The 16,382-nt window shown below is 45.5% G+C and overlaps 2 protein-coding genes across 2 annotated transcripts in view; one reads left to right on the top strand and one right to left on the bottom strand.

Moving 5' to 3' along the window:
- Window positions 1-346: 346 nt before the first annotated feature.
- On the top strand, window positions 347-12,483 carry LOC306845906 (very-long-chain enoyl-CoA reductase-like). The gene is made up of 12 exons (XM_079378920.1): window positions 347-570; window positions 1,047-1,098; window positions 1,213-1,257; window positions 1,666-1,769; window positions 1,864-1,979; window positions 2,288-2,393; window positions 2,806-2,878; window positions 2,958-3,001; window positions 9,882-9,939; window positions 10,200-10,288; window positions 10,502-10,547; window positions 11,926-12,483. Exons 1-12 carry the CDS (start codon window positions 406-408, stop codon window positions 12,051-12,053), a joined length of 1,026 nt encoding a protein of 341 aa, XP_079235046.1. The 5' UTR covers window positions 347-405; the 3' UTR covers window positions 12,054-12,483.
- LOC306845907 (retinal-specific phospholipid-transporting ATPase ABCA4-like) overlaps window positions 12,417-16,382 on the bottom strand; it is a gene marked incomplete at its 5' end in the record, with an annotated part of 42,454 nt that continues 38,488 nt past the window's right edge. Inside the window, 5 exons of the mRNA XM_079378921.1 lie at window positions 12,417-13,699; window positions 13,990-14,239; window positions 14,448-14,540; window positions 14,958-15,061; window positions 15,142-15,276. Coding sequence (XP_079235047.1) covers window positions 13,583-13,699; window positions 13,990-14,239; window positions 14,448-14,540; window positions 14,958-15,061; window positions 15,142-15,276 — 699 coding nt within the window. The 3' untranslated portion in view covers window positions 12,417-13,582. The remainder of the gene's footprint in view (window positions 13,700-13,989; window positions 14,240-14,447; window positions 14,541-14,957; window positions 15,062-15,141; window positions 15,277-16,382) is intronic.

Raw genomic sequence — 16,382 nt, 5'->3', positions numbered from 1 at the left:
GCTGATAAATTGCCCCTCGCCGTCAAAGACAAATATAGACCAGCCTGCAGCTCCAAATGCACATGCCCCTCACGTCTCTTCACGGGTGTGCGTCCGTGTGCATGTGCATGACAGACATATTTCTGCAACCACAGATCACAAATACTCCAAATAAAGTACAACAGGCCCTGTTTTCTGGAAATGAAAAGTCGTGTAAGCTTGACAGTGATTGAAATCTCAAATTGTGGTAACCTGAGCAAAATTATGTAACTATGTCAACAAATTCTTTGGCTGCGATACTCAACTCGATATGCCTGTGAGGTCATCATAAGCATTCCATCTCTTAGCATGTGGCTCTAAGGGTCTGATCGCATCTGTACACCAACCACCAAAACCAGGGCTCACATACAGCCCTCAGCAGGCATCATGGAATGTGTGGATTTAAGGAGTCTCTTTACCGTAGCCCAATTCATAAAGGCCAGATGTGGCCACGGCCTGAAAGCTGGTGTCAGCAAGGATAAGAATTATGTCTTTTTTGAGGTGGAGATCCTGGACCCCAAGAGCAAGGCACAACTCTGCTACCTGGATAAGGTGTGTTTTGCAGTTATTGTTATTTTATTATAATGAACATACTATTATGGCATTTAATCATATTTTTTTATTATTATTATATCATATTATCTTAGAATGTGTTATCTTATTTTATCATTTTATTTTAATTCTATATTTAGTTATTTTGTAATTTTTAATAGTGTTTGTTTTTTTAAATATGATATTTTTATTTAGTTTTTATTGATTTTGACTTCAGTTTGACATTTTAGTACTTTAAATGAAAATGTTAAATGTCACTTTGACAACTAACTGATATAAAATAAGTTTACATTTATATACATTTTCATTATTTGAATTGATTTCAGTTTTATTTAAATTAACAAAATGTTTTTAATAGTTTTAGTTTTAGCTTTTGTTAATGATAACAACGCTGGCTTTGGGTCAGAAATCATATGAGTAAACAATGGCCTCTTTTGTGGGAGTTACAGCTGAGAAAAATTCTTAAACTTTCTCAGGTGGAGCCCAACGCCACCATCGCAGAGATCAAGACATTGTTGCACAAAATTTGTAAGTGCTTTTGCACAATCAAAGAATTATATGCTTATTCAAGCTGTGAAGCTTACATATGTAAAATAATATGAACAAGCTTTTGTAAAATTACGATTCTTAAAATCCCTGCAGACCCCAAGTTTTATCCATCAAGACAGGCACTGAAGTTACACCCAGGTAAAATTTCCCATCCATCAATTATTTTTATTTTATTTTAATTTACTCTTTTGGACATCCTGTGTATTGCATTGCAAGTTCTAAAATGTTTGTTCAAAAATGTCCACCAAATCTTCAAAGCAGATGGTAAAATAAAAAATCTAGACGAATTGAAGCCTAGTACAGTAGCCAGATGCTTTTGCAATCTTAGATCTGCAACAGCTGTGGTGCATATGTGCACATCTGCACTTCTCCTGACAGATGTCAGGCACCATTTCACACTGGAGTGAGAAAACTTCAGCTAGTTAACAATAACAACAAGAAAAGTTGTTTATTTTGGATTATCTATAAAAAATATTTCATCATATTTTAAGAGGTGCATCTCTTTTGATATGTCTTGATATTATAACTGAGCTGCTTGATTCTCAGAGGGGAAGGCCCTTAGTGATGATGATGTGCTGGAGGATCTACCGGTTGGGACGACCGCAACGATGTTCTTCCAGGACCTCGGCCCACAGTTAGGCTGGACTATGGTAAAGAAAGCATCTCATACCTGTTCATTTAGATAACAGCAGCTCATATAATGTGTATGACAGTAATGGTGTTTTTGTTGGGGGCTGATTGCAGGTGTTTCTGGCAGAGTGTCTCGGGCCGCTTTTCATTTACCTGTTGTTCTACTATCGGCTTCCATACATCTACGGGCACGAGTATGACTTCACCCGAAGTCCATTTAAAGTTGTCAAGTGAGTTCAGAGTGAAAACCCTTATTTAGATAATTTATGGACAGAATATTTAACACGCTAGAAAATATGTCTATTTCTTAAACACCTGATCTAACTATTGCATTCACGTTTGTTGATGTAATGGTGTAATTAGCTAATGTATTTCGATTGGTTAAATAGTATTTTTGACTTTAGATGTTACTGCATGAATCACATTTTTAAGTAAAGCTAATTTTTAGCTAATTTTTTTCAGTGTGAAATTAATATTGAAAAATGTTCCAAAAGTGTGGCAAACCATTTGTGGTTTATATTTGACCCTGCTGATACAGGCTGGCTAGCTGGTGCCACTCTCTTCATTACATTAAGAGGCTTGTGGAAACTATTTTCATCCATCGTTTTTCTGATGGAACGTTACCTTTACGCACCATCATGCTGGTATGTCTATGTCTGTATTTTGTCATATGAAATTGTCACAGTATTTCCTGTTTTGGCACATTAGCTAATGTGTCTGAAGTGTTTATGACATTGGCTTTAGTTCAGTGGTGTCAGTGAAGCGTTGAGGAGCTTTGGGGGGAATGTTGGCTGCTTTCCATTAAGCGTCCTCTTGCTGGTTTAAATTATGCCCCTACAGTACCTTTCAACACACTCAGAATACATATGCTTTGAACATATGAAAGAGTCGTTCAAAATATTGCCTGCACATGTGAATTCTAATCATGCAAATGAGCAAGCTTAAATGGAGTTAAACATAGCTAAAGTATACAACTGAGGTTTGCGTTTAATATTAAGCAGTGACTGTGTTGTATCAGACACGATCCTTACATGAATGAAAACTATGATTCTGTAGCTCTGTCTGTATTACTGGGGATTTGCAGCATGGCAGGCGTATTACATCAACCATCCGCTCTACACCCCACCAAGTAAGTGCTCATTTTGTCACACATTACATTAGTTTGTGAGCCTCATATTAACATCTGATTTTAACTTCTGTTTCTCTAGCCTATGGGAGACTTCAAATCTACTCTGCTCTGGCAATGTTTTTGGTATGTATGTCAAAATGTAAAGAAGGTTTTCATTTATAAAGCTCTAAAAATCTAAAAATCTCAAAAAAATTACTAATTTTACAAATAAGTAACAATATTGGTGTTTTAATACTGGTATAGCACTAATATAACCATTTTATGAAATATGTTACAATAAAGTAACAATTTTGAAATATGTTTATGGTTGTATCAGTGTTGTATAAGGTTTTTTATGCATAATAGTAACCCTACAATGTGATCAAATAGTTTAAAGTACAGCTGGGTTGAGATATATACTATAGATATAGATATATATTGATGGCTGCAGAAATATGTTAATTCAGTATACACGTTATCCACCGGTCACAATTGTGACTGACCATAAAACACAATTTTTCACACACTTTTCCAAAAGATTTCAAAGGGTTCGAAAGGGCCCATCAGTAAAAAGAAAATCTGTTTATTGTGACAACAAACAAGAACGTCTCGGTTACGTACGTAACCCTCGTTCCCTGATGGAGGGAACGGAGACGTTATGTCGTGACGACATTAGGGGATTTACTTGAGAGCCCCGACTGCCTCTGATAAGAGAAAACGCCAATGAAATTTGGCTAGTGGATTTTGCATACCTGAGCCACTCCCCGTGCATACGGGTATAAAAGGGCGACAGGTGCATCCACTCATCAGGTTTTCCGCTGAGGAGCCGAGAACGTGTCCCTGGCAACCAGCGATGGTTCAAGATTGTGGCATGGGGACATAACGTCTCCGTTCCCTCCATCGGGGTACGTAACCGAGACGTTCCCTATCTGTCGGTCACTACGAGTTATGTCGTGTCGTGACGACATTAGGGGTGTATGGAAAGTGCTACAACCTGAACCCCGTCACGACCTTGTGGCATGCAGATGTTGACAAGCTAGCGCGTGACAGACAAATGCGATGCGAAGGTCGCAACCTTCCCGTCGCCCCAGCGCAAATTCGCTAACCTTGGCACCCGCAGGGACCACTGAGTACATTGCTGCTGGAGATAGCCAAGCCGCTGTTCCTTTCCCCAGAAATCGGAAGGGATTTCGACCTTCTATGAAAGACTGCTTCAAGTCTCTCCTGTTTGTTGTTACAGCCCGGCAGTAACGACGGGGAAGCGAGCCTTCCGGAGAAGGGCGCTACGGAGGCCACACCCTGCCCGAAGGGAGGTAACGTGTGGAGACACTGGTATGGACTGGCCCAAGCCTGGGGCAGTGCTACATACGCCTGGACCCTGGGGCAGATCCTACCTAGGAGAAGGGAGGAAGGCTGCCAGCAGGGTCTGACAGAGCTCTGTCAAAGGGAAGACACGGGTTTACCGTGAGGGAAACCGTACCGTGGATGAATACACGTGTGGGATCACCCGAAGGGAATCAGGCCATACGGGCACCTAGCCGAGTACAGGGGCTGACCGGAGACCCGGGCAAGCTAGCACCGGTACTGGGCCTGGCGTCAGACTGCTCCGCCCAGCCTGACTGCCGGGGGTGCTGGAGGAACTCCGCCAGGGTTCGCCGTCCGGGGAACTAACTGGAGGAGAGAATAGGTGCTCATATCCCCGGGTAAGGGGGAATGGCGCAGCAAGCGTGACACCGGCCAACTCTTCCCGCCACTTACCTGTTACCCAACACACGGGAAGAGACTGGCTCAACGCGGAGACTGTAAAATCTCGTGAAGGTGTTCGGTGTCGCCCAGCCCGCAGCTCTACAGATGTCTGCCAAAGAGGCGCCGTGCGCCAGCGCATAGGAGGAGGCAACACTCCGTGTGGAGTGAGCCCTCACCCCGAGGGGGCACGGCTCGCCTTGGGATTGGTACGCCAAGGCGATGGCATCCACTATCCAGTGGGCCAACCTCTGCTTGGAGACAGCCTTCCCTTTCTGCTGACCTCCGTGGCAGACAAAGAGCTGCTCAGAGCTTCTGAAGCTCCGGGTGCGGTCCACGTATATGCGCAGCGCTCTTACGGGACACAGCAACGCCAAGGCTGGGTCTGCCTCCTCCGAGGGCAGTGCTTGCAGGTTCACCACCTGATCGCGGAAGGGCGTGGTGGGAACCTTAGGCACGTATCCAGGCCGGGGTCTCAGGACAACGTGAGAGTAGGCCGGCCCAAACACAAGACACTCTTCGCTTACCGAAAATGATTGGAGGTCCCCGACCCTCTTGATGGAAGTGAGCGCGGTCAGGAGCGCTGTCTTGGCTGACAGGAATTTCAGCTCAACTGAGTCCAGCGGCTCAAAGGGACCCCTCTGAAGTCCAGCCAGGACGATAGAGAGGTCCCAGGAGGGCATCAGGGGTGGCCTAGGAGGATTTAACCTTCTGGCACCCCTCAGGAACCTCACGATGAGATCGTGCTTCCCCAGGGACCGGCCGTCCACTGCATCGTGATGGGCCGCAATAGCAGCCACGTACACTTTCAAGGTGGAGGGCGACAGCCTGCGCTCCAACCTCTCTTGCAGGAAAGAAAGCACCACTCCAATCGTGCATCTTCGGGGGTCCTCCCGACGAGAAGAACACCAGTCCGCGAACAGACTCCACTTCAGCCTGTGGCAGGCCACTCAAGTCTGCCGCGTCCCATCCAGGAGCCACACATGGAGGTTCCACAGATCTGGACGCGGGTGCCATATGGTGCCGAGCCCCTGAGAAAGAAGGTCCTTCCTCAAAGGGATGCGCCAGGGAGGGGCTGTCGCGAGGAGGGTGAGTTCCGGAAACCAGGTCCGGGTGGGCCAATATGGCGCAACCTGCTCCTCGTCCTCCCTGACCTTGCACAGTGTCTGTGCGATCAGGCTCACTGGGGGAAACGCATACTTGCGCAGAGCCCGAGGCCAGCTGTGTGCCAGTGCGTCCGTGCCGAGGGGGGCCTCGGCCAGGGAGAAATACAGCTGGCAGTGGGAGGACTCGCGGGAAGCAAACAGGTCTACCTGAGCTTCCCCGAATCGACTCCAAATCAGCCGGATCGTCTCGGGATGGAGTCGCCATTCTCCGGGGAACGTGAGCTGTCGTGAGAGCGCGTCGGCTGCACGATTGAGCTCCCCCGAAATGTGGACGGCGCGCAGCGATTTGAGCTGTGACTGACTCCAGAGGAGGAGATGGCGGGCGAGCTGTGACATGCGCCGTGATCGTAGACCTCCCTGCCGAGTTGATGTACGAGACAGCCGCAGTGTTGTCCGTGCGGACCAACACGTGCTGGCCTAGGAGCAGTGGCCGGAACTGCTTTAAGGCCAGATGCACTGCCAACAGCTCTAGGCAGTTGATGTGCCAAAGCAGTCGAGGCCCCGTCCAGAGCCCCGAGGCTGCCTGCCCGTTGCATGTAACGCCCCAGCCCATGCTGGAGGCATCTGTTGTGACAACAACATGCCGGGACACTTGTCCTAAGGGCACCCCGGCCCGTAGGAAGGCAAGGTCCGACCAGGGGCTGAAAGAGCGGCGACACGATTGCGTGATGGTCACACGACGTGTCCCGCGGCGCCATGCCCATCTCGGGACCCGTGAGTGTAACCAGTGCTGAAGTGGTCTCATATGAAGCAACCCGAGCGGCGTGACTGCGGCTACGGATGCCATATGCCCCAGGAGCTGCTGAAACTGTTTCAGCGGAACCACTGTCCTGCCTCTGAAGGAACTCAGGCAGTTCAGCACTGATTGGGCACGCTCGTCCGTAAGACGTGCCGTCATACTCACAGAGTCTAACTCCACACCGAGAAAAGATGTTCTCTGCACAGGGGAGAGCTTGCTCTTTTCCCAGTTGACCCGAAGCCCCAACTGGCTGAGGTGCCGGAGCACCAGGTCCCTGTGACCACACAACTGTTCTCGCGACCTGGCCAGGATGAGCCAATCGTCGAGATAGTTGAGGATCCTGACGCCCACTTCCCGTAACGGGGCAAGGGCGCCCTCCGCCACCTTCGTGAAGGCACGGGGAGACAGGGAGAGCCCGAAGGGGAGGACCCTGTACTGCCATGCCCGCCCCTCGAACGCAAACCGTAGGGACGGCCTGTGTCGAGGGAGAATCGAGACATGAAAGTAAGCGTCCTTCAGGTCGATCGCTGCAAACCAATCCGCGGACTGAACGCATTTGACGATGCGCTTCTGTGTCAACATCTTGAACGGGAGCTTGTGTAGGGCCCGATTCAAGACTCGCAGGTCCAGGATTGGCCGGAGGCCACCGCCTTTCTTGGGCACGATGAAGTAGGGGCTGTAAAACCCCTGCCTCATCTCGGCTGGAGGGACCGGCTCGATTGCACCCTTTGCCAGAAGGACAGCAATCTCCTCACGCAGGACAGGTCCATCTCGGACTGCCACCGAAGTCTCGAGGATGCCACTGAACCTGGGAGGCCGCCTGGCGAACTGAATCGCATAGCCGAGTCGAACTGTGCGAATGAGCCAGCGAGACGGGCTGGGTAGCGCAAGCCACGCCCCCAGATACCGTGCAAGTGGCACCAAAGGCACAATCGACGTGCCCGCAGTGGTGCAGCGAGGGGGAGTAAGGTTGGATGGAACAGAAGGCGGTGCGTTCTGACTCATCCCCACAAAACTCCCTAAGTCCCCGGGGGGACTGGCTAGAGGTGCGCGGGGAGGCATCGCGTCCCCAGACCGCACTCTCTTGGCCACTGGCAATATGGGTCTCGGGTGAGAGTGAGGAGGCAGTGCGTCGCACACTGTCAGCCCGCAGACCTGGGAACCCGGAGGAAAGGGAAATTGCTCTTTCTTTGACAATGTGGGTACCGACAGAACAAAAGAAAACACAAGATTCTCCACCCGGCCCTCCTCCGGGGGAAGGAGCGACGCTAGCCTCGTCGTCTCCTGGGAAAGAACAAATTCCTACATCTCTGGGTTCTGCGCGTCAGGGCTGCCTTGACGTCTTCCTGGAGGACTTGGCGGCCGGCTGAGGCGCAGGTGGCGCCGCACTCCTGCGAGAGGCTCGACGCACCGGCCTAGGTGACGACTCAGCACGGGGCGGAGCAGCTCTGGAGGACGCAGGAGGGCGCCCACGGCGACCAGCAGACTGGGGCCTGGCCCTTGGGCCAGCGGTGGCAGCTGGAGCATCCCGCCGTTTAGGGAGGATGTGCTGAATTGCCTCCGTCTGCTTTTGTACTGCCAAGAATTGCTGGGCAAAACACTCGACAGTGTCGCCAAATAGCCCCGTCTGGGAGATGGAGGCGTCGAGAAAGCGTACTTTGTCGACGTCCTTCATCTCGGCCAGATTGAGCCAGAGATGGCGCTCTTGGACCACTAGCGTGGACATCGCCTTCCCGAGGGACCGCGCCGTGACTTTCGTCGCCCGGAGAGCGAAGTCAGTCGCCGTGCGCAGCTCCTGCATCAACCTTCGTCGGGACTACCCTCGTGCATTTGTTTCAGTGCCTTGGCCTGGTGAACTTCCAGGATGGCCATGGCATGCAGGGCAGAGGCGGCCTGGCCTGCAGCGCTGTAAGCCTTGGCGGCAAGTGCGGCCGTCAGCTTACAGGCTTTGGACGGGAGACACGGACGATTCCTCCAGGTAGCGGCGTTTTGCGGGCACAGGTGCACCGCAACCGCTCTCTCCACCTGGGGAATATCTACGTACCCCCTGGCCGCCCCGCCATCGAGGGTAGTGAGGACGGAGGAGGGAGACGAGCGGCTTCTGGCCGAGAAAGGGGCCGTCCACGACTTCGTCAGGCCTCATGCACCTCCGGGAAGAAAGGCACCGGGGCAAAGTGCGGCCGCTGGTCGCGTTTTGCGCCGATGAACCAATCATCCAGCCGCGAAGGCTCGGGACTGGGCGGTCTGTTGACCTCCAGCCCGATACTCACGGCTGCCCGGGCAAGCATGGCCGTCAGCTCTGGGTCCGGATCGGCAGTGGCGACAACACCCGAGGGGGGCAGCCCCGCCGATCGTTCATCCTCAGAGGACGAAAGCCCATCCCCCGATGCCGCGATCGACATCTGATCCTCGGGCGGTGCACCGAATGAAATGCTGGCAGCCCCGTGGGGCGAACCAGCGAAATCACTCGGGAACCGGACGGAATAAGCGCTGCGAGAGGAGTAAGAGGTCCGCGGGGACGTGCCCGGCGGAGAAGCTCTTACTGTCACCCTCAGATCTCCCAGAGCGCCAGCCGGCGGTCCTCTGCTCGAGCCAGAGAGACCGGGACGGGTGGCGGCAGAGGGTGCCAATCCTTTCAGAAAGGAAAGGCGAGATCGCAGCGTTGCCATGTTCATACGCCCACAACAGGCGCATGACTCATGCACAAACGCATCTTCAGCTTGCTGGATGCCCAGACACTGAAGACAGCGCTCGTGACCGTCATCCGAGGACAGGAAGCGACCGCAACCAAGAGAACACGGACGGAACGGCATCTTTAAAAAGACGCGAACCGCCCAGTGTTTTAGAAATTTGCTCTTTCAGGTGAAGTGCCCAGGGGAATCGCTGCTGCAGGGACACCGCTGTCTGCACCGTAACCACCCAGGAACAAACTTCGAGGCAGACGGCTTTGTGGAGATCTGATCTCTTGAAGATTTCTCATCCACTCGGCTCCGAAGCAAAAATCTGATGAGTGGATGCACCTGTCGCCCTTTTATACCCGTATGCACGGGGAGTGGCTCAGGTATGCAAAATCCACTAGCCAAATTTCATTGGCGTTTTCTCTTATCAGAGGCAGTCGGGGCTCTCAAGTAAATCCCCTAATGTCGTCACGACATAACTCGTAGTGACCGACAGATAGGGAACAAACTTATTTATGTGATCATCCACTCTGATAAGATGTCACGAATCCATGTTCACAGTGGTTCAACGAACAATTATGCATTATAATATCCGCATTATTGTATTTTTAACCACTAGAAGACCATATGTTACATAGTGTAGCTTTTATTTTTCATAGCTGTTTTTCTTCATCATCATCTTTGTTCATTTTATTCAGGTCTGTGAGTTTGGAAATTTCTCAGTTCATCTGATTTTGAATCGAATCAGCTGTAATGGTGAGTCCTAATAAAGATTCATCTCTGTAGTTCTGTGGGCGTAAAACATAACCGAACAAGACAGACAATGAAACCTAGTGATTGTGATTAATTACCATTTCTTTGTTCCTTTCATAAAGGACTGTGTGGGAGTCCGAAGTAAAATTATCTGTCACATTAATACCTTCTTCAGAGACTATGCATTCTCCTGATGGAATCCTTAGCTATATTAGATATTTCCATTACGGCATAACCGAATGCTCTTCTCAACACATCGACAGGGTCCAGGCCTACAGAGATTCCTTATCCCACAAATAATCCATTCACTTGGCTCTTTTTCTTCGTGTCCTGCCCAAACTACACATATGAGGTTTGTCAAGTTTACAAAATAACCTGTTTCATGTAAAAAAAAAAAAGTATTAAATGAGACATTTGGAATGTCTGAGGTTGTGTCCACACCTGTGGAGAGCACATGTATCTCAGCATGTGAAATGTTTCTGGATGAAGTATCCCTCTGATTTTGAGGAATATTGTCTGTGTTTTGTATAGTGATGTAAAATTGTAAATCTGTGTTTGTTTCCAGGTGGGATCATGGATCAGCTTCACATTCATGACACAGTGTGTTCCAGGTAGACAGTATTCCATCACACACCGTTCGCAGCACTCTATAATAAAGAGTCCAAGGCTGCATCTGAAATCGCATACTTTCCTAGGGCCTACTATATAGTAAGTGAAAAATAGTAGCACTTGTTCAAATTTCGATGGAATCATGCAAGTTCATTGAGATGGTTTTTACCTGATCTCGACTTGGATCAATTTTTGCCATTTGTAGACAATTTTAATATGACAGTTGTGTAATTAAAAGGAAGAATAGTAGTTAGTCTCTTATTGGCCTGTTAAAGGAACACGCCACTATTTTTGAAAATAGGCTCATTTTCCAACTCCCCAAGAGTTAAACAGTTGAGTTTTACCATTTTTGAATCCATTCAGCCGATCTCCGGGTCTGGCGGTAGCACTTTTAGCGTAGCTTAGCAATAGATCATTGAATCTGATTAGACCATTAGCATCTCGCTCAAAAATGACCAAAGAGTTTCGATATCTTTAAAAATAGTCCTCGTTATGATATAGCTGGGGACTACTTTCAGGCGTTGTGTAATATCATTGCGCCTGCTGCACCCATGGTACGGCAGCAAAGTTCCTTGATTATTACGGCAGAACGAGAGTATAGTTCCTAGCCATATCAGCCTAGAAAATCGCAACTTTTCATTTTCCGTCGGTCTTTGTGCACGATATAACTACAGAAGACTCAAGCTTTAAATAGGAAAAATATCGAAACTCTTTGGTATAAATATCTATAATTCAACTGTTTAACTCTTGGGGAGTTGGAAAATGAGCCTATTTTCAAAAATAGTGGCGTGTTCCTTTAACAGGCCAATAAGAGACTAACTACCATTCTTCCTTTTAATTACACAACTGTCATATTAAAAATGGCAAAATGGCAAAAATTGATCCGAGTCGAGATCAGGTAAAAACCATCTCAATGAACTTGCATGATTCACGGGTTCACAGAGATCACCCCTCAACGACAAACCATCGAAATTTCGAAACATTTCAAAACAGTTTGTAACTTGTAACAAAGCCTCGTTTACTGAAATCATGTGACTTTGGCGGTTTGATACACGCGCCATGCTCTGAACCACAGGATTCACAAAGGTTTTGAAGCCTCATGAAGCGTGCTTCGAAAGCGGCCTTCACTAATTTAGAGTATGCAATTTCAGACATAGTCTATCTACCATCCACAGTAAAAATCTGGGATTCGAAATCTAAAAATAATAATAATATAAAGTTTAAAAACATAATAATATACGTTGATGTAAAATGAATGTTACATTTAAAATTCTGCATTATGTTAGACCACCACCGGTGGTCTCTGACCATTATATTTTACGGAGTATATATTTTGCTGCACCTGCCTGATAAAACTATGAATCGTTTATATTTCTGCAGTGGGAGTTTTTGCATTTTTGGGTTTTATTCAGATGACTATATGGGCTCGGGCAAAGCATAAAACCTACATTGAGCAATTCGAAGACTATCCTGACTTGAGAACGGCCATCATTCCACTCTTCTTCTAGATCGATTGGATGGAGGATGAAACTACATTTACTTTTGTCATTGGATGCCTAACCAAACAACATATTATAAGCAGTAAAATAAGTCTATTGTTTCTCTGTCAGACCTTGTGATTTATTCAGACACACTTAAGATTGTGCTGTACTCTCTGAAGTGTGAAATGGTAATTACATTAATTATGAAGAGACGCTTACTGAGAGCAGACTGAGGTTGTACTGCAAGTTTGAGGAAGATATACTAACAGAAACTTTTTGCAAAAAGGGGTTTGTCGGAAGGTGTATTATTTAGCAAACTTAAACATTTGCTTGACATCAATGAATCCTAATTGTGAAGGCCTTCAGACCACCGAGCAGAAAACATGGTGTACAGGGTGATACTGTTTTATTGATGTTGATTGTTCATTTTTGTATTCCATTAAAACATTTTGAACATATCTGAGTGTTTGTTGTCATAAATAAAACGTTACTGAAGATTTTATTTCCCAGAAATAAGTGATCATCAATTTCCAAATGTCAGGTTTGTCTGGTTCACATGGTCATGTTAGTCTGTTGATAGAGCCATAATTACTTCATCAGTATGCATTCATCCCGCAAAAATATCCCGCAAAAAACACCTGCAAGCCAAGCATAATGCTACAAAGTGAGCGCCAGTCAGCTGACCCTGAGAAAGAGGAATAATAAAAAGTAACTTTGATTAAATAATTTGCATACATTTCAGGTTTGGATTACAGATTTCAAATTCATTTGAGCTCATGCTGTTGATGTTCAAGCAGTACAAACTCAATGTATTATCAAAGTTATATTAGCATAAAGCATTTCATTGCATGTGCATTCACAGGCACTGCTGTAACAGATGCGCTGTGATTTAACATTTGAAAGATTTGAACAACAAAGAAAAACTGCAACTGCAAGAAAGAAAAGCACAAATATTTACAAATGTATAAATATAATAAAAGCAATTCAAATTGCATGGAAACGAAAAAGTCATTTTGTGTGTGGAAATGTTATAATTTTAAGCATTTTATACCCCTGCTTTAAAAGGATAGCTCACACAAAAATCATTTACTCACACTCATGTCTATCAAAACATGTATTGCTATCTTTTTTCTGCACAAAATAAGATATTGTGAAAAATGTTAGTAACCAAACTGTTGTTTCCATTTGGCTTCTATTGTATTTTTGTTCATATATAATGGAAGTCAATGCGAACCGAAACTGTTTATTATTCACAATATCATATGTTCCAAAGCAAGATACTCATAGGGTTGGATTAAGATGAGAGTGAGTAAATAATGACAGAATTTTCATTTTTGAGTAGACTAGCAGCTTTTCTTTCAGTGGGTGGAGATTGACCTTTGGCTCAGAGTGCTGTAGATATTGTGAAAAAAAAAATCTATGACATTTGTACAACTTCAAATAGATGCAGTAGGTTTTGTGCATACATACATATATAAAAGGCTTTAGGAACTTCATAAACAACATGGTGTAATGTGCTGTCAGCCATGAGTCCTTTTGAAGCATATAAATTCATTTTAACTGTTCGTCGCAACTCTTTGTAGCGGCAAGACCTTTGTGTCTCGTCTCGGTGCTGATGCTCTGAGCTGAGTATCATCTTCTCCAGACTGCTGCTTGGCAAAACTCACAAACACCTGGAAGGCAGTGAAACAGATGAGCTGTTAGGCCTGTCAGTCACATCTGCTGAGCAAATCGAATTCAATCTCGGCATGGGAATTTCAACCAATAATTCATTTCTAACGGAAGGTCCCTAGAGCACAGCAAGTCAATTTTACAGCATCAAGCTATTTCTCTTGTCTGCAGTGAAAGTGAAATGCTAAAATAACTTAAAGCCCTAACATGCTGCTGACAGCTGGTATGAATTGACATGAAAGAGATTCGTTGCTTGAAGCTTTATCACATCGCAACATGGTGATGAAGTTACCTGGTCTAATGTGGTCTGAGACACAGAGTAGTCCTCAATGTTCAGTCTCTCTTTGTTGGTCAACACCAGCTGGAAGACTCGCGCCAGTGAGGCAGCGGCGATTTCATATTGTAAAGTGTTGTAGTGTTTCTCTCGTTGTATACATCCTGGGAAGCTGCTTTCCATAAAGGACTCGGCTGGGATCAGGTCAGGAGTTATGCCTGCTTTTTCAGCTTTGATCTTCATCGTGACTACATAGCCACCTCCAAACCTGTCCACAAGCACAATCAATATGAACAATACATGTAAAACTAAGCATGCACTTGTATTGTTGACTATTTGATGATTAACGTTGTTTTGAATATCACCTTTCAAAGTTACGAATTTAAGGCTGGAAGAGCAATTTAGTTGATTTGTGATAATATGGAAACGGCATCCTTGACTTTAAATGATAAGACATTCCAAAAGAACATACTCACTTGTATTTCAGATGCTGGATTGTGCCCAGACACTTAAACGTCCCATTGACCATGATGGCCAAGCGAGTACAAAGAGCTTCACACTCTTCCATACTGTAAAGGCAAACAAAAAGTAAATAAATTAATTCATTTTTGTAATATTTTAACTTGATTTAAAATAATAACGAATAATTAAAATAACAAATAAATAAATACATTTAAAAAGTTTTAATTTTGCTTAAAATAATTATATATCGAAGATAGAAGATATTTAAGTCACTAAAAAAATTATGAATGTCATAGCATTCATACAGGGGTTCCCCAAATATTTTGTCAGCCAAACAACTTAGACATAAAATATATTATGTGATGAACCCCCTGAGATTTTAAGTTAGTATTTCAATAATTTAACAACACATTTGTGGATATTAATGTTAAAATGTTAATGTTTCATCAGCTGTTTCGTTCAAAAACACCAAGTGGTTCATAAACCCTGTTTTGGGAAACCCAGGGATAACTTTAAATTCTTGCCTGTGAGACGTCAAAACGACTGCCCTCCCATCACGGATGATACTCAGAATAGCGGTCCACAGGAAGCGGCGGGAGTGAGGGTCCATTCCTGTGGTGGGCTCATCCTACATCCATTTATAGAGTTAAATTACACCAATGTTTTTGTTTTGCACAATGCCACTGATAACGCTTAGGAAAAACCTACCAGGAGAACTAGAGGAGGATAGCCAATCATAGCAATAGCAGTTGACAGTTTCCTCTTGTTGCCCCCACTGTAGGTACCAGCACAGTTTCCTGCATATTCAGACAGACCCAGCCTCTGAATCCCCCACTCAGCCACCTACAGAAAACAAACAATCATACAGTACACAATAATAAAGTCTGCAACAGAATGCTCATCAGTTAATAGAATATCAGTAACAGACATATTGTAGTTGTTTGTGTAAAATTAAGTGTGGAATTAACCTAAGGTTGTGTACTATTGTGCGTGTCGTGTGCATTTTTTGTTGGGGAGTGAAAAGTTTTTACATGGTAATGGAATTGTTATAAGGATTATTAGGATTTTATGCACTCAAAATAATATGCTTATGTTGTAACCTGAAATGACAACGTGTCCTGAGCATGCTTATGCTTCTAGGAAGGTCAAGGATACTTTTAAACGTGTCTCAGAAATAACAGGAATGAGGATGTTTTGTAATTTCAGTGGTCACGCTAAGGCCATGCACCAACTGCATGCTTATCACAAGATTAAACAGACTCTAAATGGACTCTAAAGTGATTAAACTGGGAAACCTGTCAGCTGCAAACAAGGCCAGTATGAGTGTATACTGTAGAACGCTGTAAAGCACGTGCAAGCCTTACGCAACTTGGCTATTTTAAACATGATCATCAAGGTATAAAAGTGTGTGTATTTTTCTTGTCAGGGAGTTGCTCTGATGTGTCTAAAGCAACTCCCTGCCTGCCGCTAATAAATCTTATTGCTGAAAAAAATAACTTGGTGCTTGATGCTGCAGAGCTAAGGAAGGCAGGAAGGCACTGAGGAATCTAGCACACACTTTAAAAGTGGTATGGCAATGATAGTGTCTTCTTGGATGGGACACTGACCCCTGGGTGGTTAAAATACACCATAGGAAACAGAGTTTCCATTGCCTATAAAGGAACAGTTCACCCAAAATTGAAAATGTACTCACCCATGGGCCATTCAAGATGTAGATGAGTTTGTTTCTTTATCAGAACCAATTTGGAGAAATTTAGCATTACATCACTTGCTCGCCACTGGCATAGTTAGGGCCCTGGTGCAGATTGTTGCTTTTGGTCCCCCTTGGTGTAAATCATGGTCTGAGATGATGTGTGGGGTGTGTTAATGGGTGCCGTTAGAATATGAGTCCAAATAGCTGATAAAAAACATCACAATAATTCAAAAGTAATCCACACAACTCCAGTCCA

The sequence above is a fragment of the Barbus barbus genome (genome assembly GCF_936440315.1).
Source record: "Barbus barbus genome assembly, chromosome: 26".
In the NCBI taxonomy this organism is placed as follows: domain Eukaryota; kingdom Metazoa; phylum Chordata; class Actinopteri; order Cypriniformes; family Cyprinidae; genus Barbus; species Barbus barbus.
Note: the sequence above shows the minus strand (reverse complement) of the source record. Positions and strands in the feature narration are given on the sequence as shown.